The sequence below is a fragment of the Microchirus variegatus genome, assembly GCF_963457635.1.
Source record: "Microchirus variegatus genome assembly, chromosome: 18".
Lineage (NCBI taxonomy): Eukaryota > Metazoa > Chordata > Actinopteri > Pleuronectiformes > Soleidae > Microchirus > Microchirus variegatus.
Window position 1 is genome coordinate 2545201 of NC_139819.1, and position 9539 is coordinate 2554739.

The 9539-nt window shown below is 38.7% G+C and overlaps 1 protein-coding gene across 1 annotated transcript in view; it reads left to right on the plus strand.

Annotated features, from left to right (window-relative positions):
* Positions 1-6487, plus strand: part of mfsd3 (major facilitator superfamily domain containing 3) — a 24572-nt gene extending 18085 nt beyond the window's left edge. The window contains exons 4-6 of the mRNA XM_083905076.1: positions 1632-1653; positions 1769-1861; positions 3734-6487. Of these exons, the coding sequence (XP_083761202.1) occupies positions 1632-1653; positions 1769-1861; positions 3734-3940 (322 nt within the window). The 3' untranslated portion in view covers positions 3941-6487. The remainder of the gene's footprint in view (positions 1-1631; positions 1654-1768; positions 1862-3733) is intronic.
* Positions 6488-9539: the final 3052 nt, after the last annotated feature.

Here is a 9539-nt window from a genome sequence, read left to right on the forward strand (position 1 = left end):
CATTTGTTAGACTATTTTTTATGCGATTTAAAATAAATGTCTGTTTTTGATATTAATACATTAATTTTTGCATCATAAATAGTATTATTAAGTATACGTGTGATAGCATGATTTTTTTCCCACTTTTTGTTCTCTCGGCCGGGCCCCCTCTTGACCACAATAGATGCGCCCCTGGTCTATAGGATATGATATAATGCTAATCAACCCTGTTCGACCTGCAACTAGCAATTATTTTCGTAATCTATTAATCGTTTAAAAAACGTTCATCGGTGTTTGTCAAACCTGGAAATGACGATGTTCTCGTATGTCTTGTTTTGTCCGCAAACCAAAATCATTCCGTTTTTAATGATTTCTTTGTTATGTGGAGCAAAGAAACGAAGAAAATATGAGAAAAACAATCAGAAATCTTGTTTTAATCATGAAAAAAAGCTGCAAATAAGCTTCAAAATAGTTGACGATTAATTTAGTCATCGGTTCTTTGATTAATTGTTTCAGCTCTAGCTGTGTATATTAAAAAAACATTTGTCCAATGTCACTGTAAATGAAGTTTAAACATTCTATTCAATCAAAACCAAAACAAAAAGGCAAAAACTAACTTTATTTCTTATCAGAACGGTCATAAAAACATGTAAATACAGTAAAGAAGAAACAAAACGGCAAAAACTAACTTTATTTCTCATCGGAACGGTCGTAAAAACATGCAATCTTTGCTCAATAGTGATCATAAGACTGAAACCCTCCCTTTCTACTCTGCTGCAGGTCTTTTTTTGGAAGTCTTTTTCACCTCTCGTAACGATTGTCAACAATCTAAAAAGAGTAAACCCTTAAAATAAAGACACACAGGTGCCGAACTCATTGAAATAAAAGGATTAAAATCCAAATTTGTCAGCTTTGCTGAGATGTAATAACTCCACGCGTTGACATCATATCCTGTGGTTTTAACAAACACTCGTCTTCCTCCTCCTGTCCTGTTGTCCTGTTGTCCTGTTGTCCTGTTGTCCTGTTGTCCTGTTGTTCTGTCCTCTCTCTCCTCTCTGTCTCAGTGTGTCACTGCTCTTTTGTCTTTCTTTTTTTTGCTCTGGAGAATGAAATGAGCAGCAAACTCATGACTCACTGTCACCTACTGTATATACACACCTGTCACTACTCATCAGCTGTTTCCACCTGGAACACTGAGAAAGGTCAAAGCTCTTTTGTCTCTCACTCTGTTTCTTTGTCGTTCTCTTTTTTAAACCCTCTCTCTCTCTCCTCTCTCGTCTTTTTTTGTATTTTTTGTCGTCTTCTCTTCTTTGATATAACTCCTTTTGCCCCCCCCCCCCCCCTCGTTGTAACTGGGCCACCGTTGCCTGGAGGTGACGCTTGCTCACAGACATCACTCAGTCACAATCTGTGAAATTATCGTTTTTAAACTGCCGTGGCTCCTAAAAAGAGCTAATAATAATAATAATAATAATAAAAAATAAAAATAAATCATAGGCTGTAGCTTCTGTAAGAGTACATGAGCGGAGTGAACCCATCTGAACATGATGATGAGGATCGGAGACGTTCTCATGACACTTACTCTTTCTTTTTCACATACTCTTTGCTTGTTAGTGTGACGCTGTGTTAATCTGTGTGTGTCTGCGTTACAGAGGGGAGAGCATTAGCTCACCTGTATGTGTGTGTGTCTCTCTCTGTGTGTGTGTGTGTGTGTGTGTGTGTGTGTTGGAGGTAAGGACTATCCAGTGACAGAAAGCCGATAGTGTGAGTGCTTGTTAACGATCCCCAGGAGAACGAAACGGTATCCGTTAAACAAGTTGCTCGGGATAAAGGCACTCCACTTAGCCGCGGTCACAGCAAGCTCTCAGTCTTCAGACCACAGGTAGAAACTCTCCGCTCAGTTCAGGCCACGCCCCCTCCCCCCCCCCCATCCCCCCCTCCGCCCCGCCCCCCCCCCCCCAAAGGTGCAACTCAACTCTTAACACAAGTGCACACATTTCATTTGAGTTACCTGTCCACACACACACACACACGATAGGAACCGAAACGATCCTCAGGAAACGTCTTCATCTGACCACCCCCAAAATGAGTCTTAAACGCTGTAGTACGTATGCCAGGCCTGTGTGTGGCGCTGTGTATTATAATGTGTGCAGTACAACCACAGAACGAAGATTGTCCGCAGACGGTGATTCACAAACCAGGGATGTGAATCTTTGGGTGGCTCACGATTCGATTCCGATTCCGATTCTTAGGATCACGATTCGATTCAAACGATTCTCGTGTGTTAAGGCAATTTTATGGCATCAAAACAATAGAGTTTGTATAAGGCAATGTGATAATGTGATCACACAAAGGCAAACTTAAGACACAAGTTAACATTTATTCATACAAAACAAATAAAAACTTACTTACTGTACAGTAAAGTTACAAAGATAAACTGTACACAAATAACACTAACTGGTGTTTTTTCTCAAAATAGAAACTTTAGGGTTGATGGCCTGCCATCATGAGGACTTTTGGGGATTTAATTAGATTTTATGGCTGTAGAATTGTCAGAAAATTATAAAAAAATAAATAAAAATGTTCCCATATCTGGCAGTTATTATTCAACCCTTTAAGAGTTACATTACAGTCCATAGTTTTTGAACTTTTCTAGATATCGGTCTCAGAGTTACAGTTATGAGACGTACACTACTGGTCACCTATACCATTTTTTTTCTCCATTGTGTTTTCCATTAAAAATCACAATTTCATTCATCAAAAGAGTCGGAAAATGAATAGGAAAAATAGTCAAGAAATAATGATTTTTGCCCTTTTCGTCAAAGAAGCAGCAAAACTGTTTTCAGCCGTGCTAACATCATTGCACAAGGGTTTTCTCATCATCCAATAACCTTCTAACGCCATTAGCAAACACAATGTACCGTTAGAACACTGGAAATGGGCCTCTATACACATATGTACATAATATATTCTATTAATATTCTGATTCAGTTAATGTTCTATTCATTGAAAAAAGTGCTTTCCCTTCAAAATAAGGACATTTCTAAGTGAGCCCAAACTTATAGCTGCCGTTGATGATGATGATGATGATGATGATGTTCCAGTTGCATGATACAAATACTGTCGCATATATGTTTTTTTTTTGCTATATCACAATGGCATTTATTTTGCTATAATCTCAATCTCACGTTGCACATGCAGACTGAACAGTCGTTTTTCACGTCGTCCGCCCCCTACTGACCAGACTAGATACTCCCGAGTCCTCTGGCCCTAATGATTTAATGTGCTCAGTCGGTAATCTAGGTGTCAGTAGAGGCCTTCTGGTTTGTGACCAGGTTCACAGAGATTAGGTAATCAAGCCTCCTCTCTCTCTCTCCCTCCATCTTGAAAGCCTTCAGGCTCAGGATCAGATACTCTTCTTGGTTTGGCCTGCTTCCATCTTCTCAGGCAATGATCTCACGCTGTCTCTTTTCACTCTTCCAGTTTTCTTTTCTTTTTCGCTGTATTCTTCTCGCCCATTGTTTGCTCTTGGCTTCGTTTTTTTTTTAAATCGCACCTCACCTCTGCTGTGACTCACTCTCTCTTCTATGTGAAAGGTCAAACAGGACACTTTATTCATCCACGTGACTCACCCACCTTTAATCTGTCTTCTTTTTCCAAAACCCTGTTCTTCTTCCTCCTCCACCTCTCCTTGACCTCCTCCTCCCTCCTCCCTCCTCCCTCCGCCCTTCTTCTGCGGTTCTCCCCTCGGAAGGCGACTCACTACAGTTTCCTGGCGACTCTGGAGGTTCTGGGGAAGCTGACGTTCAGCGCCCTGGCGGGCGGCGTGGTGGACATGTTTGGCTTCCAGGTCGCCTTCCTCTTCTTCCTCACGCTGTCGGCCGGCACGGCGTTGCACGTGTGGACGGCGACCTTCACCGGCGCCCTCAGAGAACACCAGCTCAAAGAACCGCCCAAATGAGCGCCCCGCGGGGGAATCTGCACAGGTGTGCTGGGGAAAAAGTGTCGACGTAGCTTTCAGCTCGAGCTCCATGAAATTCAGCCTTTAGCCAGTCATTTCACCACAGAGGAACTTCCTGTTTGGCCATTTAAAAAAAAAAAAAAAAAAAAAAGGAGAAATCAGCCATTTTGTTTGTTTTTATTTAAGATTCACTGTCAGAACTGACCTTACATTCGTATGTTGCACTTAAAACATATCTCTCAAGTCTTAATATTTAGAGTAGCATGATGACATTGGCGAGTTTTCTGGACGGAATGGGACCGACCAGTTCATCCAGTCAACAGTGTTTCCCGTTAATAATATCGACTCATAATGAAGGTCTCGTTTAGGGATGGGAACCTCGCGGTTCTTTAACGATTGCGATTCTTAATTCTTCTCAATAGTCTTTACTTCCATTGACATTTATTAATAATAATCAATAGTACAACTTAGTTCTCTAGAAACAAAGCAAAAAAAATTAAAAAAATAACTTTGTTTATCCTCCACCTCCAGGGGGCGCTAACGTGACACGTTGTTGCTCATGTTATATTTTATTTTAGTTTGCTTGTATCATAAAAAAAGAAATCATTGCAGGTTTAATCCGAATTTTTGACAATTAATTTAGTGATTCATCAATCAATCAGTAGTTGCTGCTCTGAAAACCTTTTCCAGGGTGGCGCTACGCCCACAGCGCCCTCTGCTGGACCTCGCGTTATCTACTTCAGACAGTCTGCCGAGCTTCTAGGCTGTATATTTTGTAATTTAAATGGGATTTTTTAAGTTCGGGTGTGTACTCACCCGCCCACATTTAAACATACATTTGAATTTTAGATTAAAAAAAGTAGTGGGAGTGACTAGAGAGATAAGATTAGATGAGATGATATACTCACAGATAATTGGAATTTGAATTAAAATCGGGAAACTTGGTTGACCGCTGTAGTCTTAATAAATCCTGTGGGAAACGCTCTTATGTACGAGATAAAGCTGTTAAAAAAAATACTTCAATCAAAGTTGTTTCTCTTTTAATCGTCTGAGCCATTTTTCTTGTAATTTAAAACAACAGCAATAAGCGCTGCAGCTGTACACGAATACGTCGGTCGTTCTCCCGAGTTTACAGTTATTAACGGAAAGCATCTCGACCGCCTCGTATACAGCGCCACGCTGTGGTTACGATGCAGATACAGACTGTAGCTTTTTCATTTTTCTCTGGCTTTCGACTTTTATTTTAGCTGTGTGATAAAGAGAGTTTATTTCCGTTGAAGGCAAAACAACTGTGTAATAATAATAGTTTAGAACTCCGTTAGCTCACGTCACACAACCAAGGACACATCGTGTTTACCTCTGTATACGAACAGTAGATACTAGACAAACCCGTCTTTGCCAACGTCCCGACGTCCCGAGCTCTTTTAGTACAAGTGTAGTATTAACATTAAACTCCAGGAAAATAGTGGAGCTGTAAAATCAAGTGTTATCACTCAAACCTGATTAATCCGCTTAATTCCTTTTGAGTTAAAAGTCAGCCTTAAACACTGCATGGTGCCATCTTTGTTTCTGTTACACTGTCATTTTGCAATTTCACTCTTGAATCTGCTCTAAATAAAACTTGAAAGACCAGTGTTACTGGTAAACAAACAAACAAACAAACCATAGTTTTAACATTTTGTGTTTCATGTCAAGGGAAATAAAAAAAAAATATGTCAAATAAAACACAAAGTTACCGTCATAGTACTGTATACGATAGAGGATTATTTAAATAATTGAATTATGAATGAAGCAGCTGTAGAATGTTTTTTTCTTTTCTTCAGGAGAATAAAGTGAATTCCTGGATGTAGATGAAGGCGTCGGTAGAAATGAAAGGTCCAGTGTGTAAGAATTAGTGACATCTAGTGGTGAGAATGCAGATTGCAGCAACCAGGATTGAAGATTTAAGGACTGTGTTGTCACTGTCGCAACAAAGTGACTTTTTGTGACAAAACCAGTGGTGAATTAAAAAGACAGACAAAAATTAATGTCTTAATAATTAATTAATAAATACATTTTCACGTTTTGTGTCAAAAAAAAAAATGACGAGCTTAAAACACGTGCCAAGATCGACGCCAAATTCAAAATGGCCAACTTCCTGTAGAGTTGAGGCTATGGTCCCCATTGACTTTTTTGTTTGTCTTGGTCTTTGGCATGTTCCCACCAAGTTTCGTGAAATTCGGTGCAACTTCATTTTGGCTCGCTCCGTCCACGTTTCACCTTTGGGGGGCACCATAGAGCGCAAGTGCCAATACAGTGACAATAGTGCATTTTTTGCCACACTGGTTCTCCATGCCATTGTTTTTATGCAAGTTAACCCCCTAAAAAAATAAACAAAATAAAAATGTTACACACTGGACCTTTACATGGTAAAGTTTTGATAGATTAGCTTGACAGGCCGGTAAGAAACGTGTTGTTGTTGTTGTTGTTTGAAATAACAGCAGTGACGTGACTGAAATAACCAACGGTTGGTGGTTATTGGCCTGAGGTTTGCACAAAAATAAAGCTGCTGAGTGAAAAAACTGGACTTTGTCTCCGATGTGTTTGTCCGAGTGTGAGTACCACCAACGCTGTGAGGACACTTTGACACGTGAGGACATTTTGGCAGGTCCTCACACCTAACAGGTTTAAAGGTGCCATATGTAAGAATGTGGCCAAAAACGGTTACTACATTCAAATTCAAAATACAGAGGTCTTTTAGGTTTTCGTTTTCTGACGTAACTGGCAACCCGTGGTTGCTCGGCAGCTGAGACTCTACTGACTGCAATGATTGGTAGACGGCGGTAGGGGGCGCCACATGCAAAAACATGATTTGCAGTCTGCAAAATATATTTTTTTAATGCAAATATTTTGTCTGTACTGTTGTTGTTGGTGAGTTCAGTTTGTTATATGAACATTATTCCTGAGTCTCTGTGACATATTAGGAGCATTTTATGGCTTTAGTTGCTTTAGATTTATTACATAATGCACCTTTAAGACTTGGTTGCAGTTGTAGGTTGGTTTTAAAATGTGACACAAGAGGATCAAGGAAACGTTAAACTGCGATAAGGAGTTATTACGGTTAGAATAAAGGTTCCAGTGACGTTTATTAGTGTCCTCACAATCCTACAGAAACGAGTGTGTGTGGAGGAGAGAACCTGGGGTTCTTGTGTGTACAGAACAACAACATCACTAAAGAAAAGTGTGTATAAAGTGTGGCGTCATGACTAAAGAGCTACAGGAGTAACAAAAAAACCCACATAAGTCACTGTGTGTCACAGGATCCACAGCCCACTCGGCTCTAATGACACAACAAACGCGGTGAAGGAGGATTAGTGGAGCTTACGACGGCCTCTCAATACATGACCACTATACACTTTCTCAGCTGCTTCATTATGAGGGGTGGACTGTTTGTGTAAAGGGATGGACAAGAGACACACACACACACACACACACACACACACACGGAGAGAGGGAGGCTTGTGTTTAATCCACTCGTCCACTCTTGAGGAAAGAGCGAACGTCCAAAAGCCACAGGTTTAGTTTCCTTTGAAAAGTCACATGAAACCAGAAGCTGCTCTAAACCTTTTTACTGGCAGAGAAGAGTTTGGTTGTTTTTTTACTTTACAGACTTAATACCAGTAGATTCAGCTCATGTTGATGATCAATACAAACAAAAAACTCCACTGAAATCATCTTCCTCCTCCAGTTAAAATTAAAGCTTTAACTTGAATTTCTCGAAGCAAAAACACCCAAAGAGTGAGGAGTTGTTGTTTGGTGATAAATGATTAAGTAGCTGTCGAGGAGTCTTTGATTGTGTCACGTGATCCTCTGAGCGGATCGAGTTTGCCAAGTTAGTGATGATGCATACGTTGTTTGTTTTTAAATCACTGGGTTATTGTTACTGTTTTCTTCTATTTCTGCTGCACATTAAGTTACGAAAACTACAAAAACCAGCGTCGCAAAATGTGATGGTTACAAAAGTACGTTACAGACATTTTTACAAAAGGTGACTTGTGTCGTCAAAGTGTTACAAAAAGGTTGTCATGCTAGAAAAACATTTAATTTTTTATTACTAAAATTTTTTTTTTTACTAAAATTATATGTTTACCAAAGGGTGTTGCAAAATGTTACAAAAGTTTTCACACAAGTTGTTACAAATAGTTGTATATCACAAAAAACATGGAAATATTACAAAGAATTCCCTGCATTACAAACAATGTCACCAAATGTGTTACTAATGTTACAAAAAACCCTCTTACATTAACCAGACAGGGACACTTTTAATGTGACAAATTGAACAGCGCGTGTGTGTGTAGAAATGATGACATTTATTAGGGTCATTGAATGCATCTCATAGCTCCGCCACTAAACTCTACTTTACTCTCATTAGTTTGTTTTCCCTGTGACAAAATTATACCTAGTGATGATTTTTTTGTGGATTAATAATCAATGAATCCTTGCAACCCTGATATATATTATATACGTACAAACTTCAATTTTATATATTTTTTTCCTTTATAAACAGGCAAAAACAACATAAAGTAAAGTGAGATAAGGTTGGTTTCATTTAAAACAATCAGACCTTAAGTAGGTCAATTATAAAGTTTGTTGAATTTTCCCAACATATAATGGTTACACAAGTGTGTTACAGACATTTTTTTACTAATGCTACAAAACGCATGACACTTTTTACTAAAAGTGTCTCACATCAGCAACAACTGATACAAAAGTGTGTTACGTGAAAGTGTTACAAAAAACAGGGTAACCATCACTACAGAAAAAAAATCTGTTTTTGTTTAGGATCATTTCCTGAATTTCAAAAATTCATAAATAAATATTCCTTTAGAGTTTTGCAAAAAAATTCAACGGATCCTTGTTCAGGGCAATAGAGACAATTATGATGGTAAATTTTAAGTCATTCCAAGATACTTTTTTTTTTTTAGACTAAAGTCAGCTCACTTTCAAAGTACATCAGGGAAAATGGATAATTTAATGAATTTCAAAAATTCATTAAAATTTTTCCTTAAGAGGTTTGCAAATATTTTCAACAGATCCTTGTTCAGGGCAATGGAGACAATTATGATGGTCAATTTCAAGTCATTCCGAGATACTTTTTGTTTTTGAGAAGAATCTCAGCTCACTGTCAAAGTGCATCAGGGCAAATGGATCATTTCCTGAATTTCAAAAATTCATTAAAATTATTCCTTAAGAGGTTTGCAAATACTTTCAACGGATCCTTTTTCAGCGCTCTGCCGACTATTATGATGGTAAATTTCAAGCCATCGACCGCCGTCTACCAATCATTGCAGTCGGTAGAGTCTCAGCTGCCGAGCAACCACGGGTTGCCAGTTACGTCTGAAAAAAAACGAAACCTAAAAGACCTCGGTATTCTGAATTTGAATGTAGTTACCGTTTTTGGCCACATTCTTACATATGGCGCCTTTAATCGAAACATTCTATTATAGTAACATGTAACAATGTTATGATCATAAACAATGAAAAACACCTGTGTCCAATTAACATAGATAGTGAGATATAAATGCTCCTTAAAATGAATATTTAAAAAACAGTGTCAGTT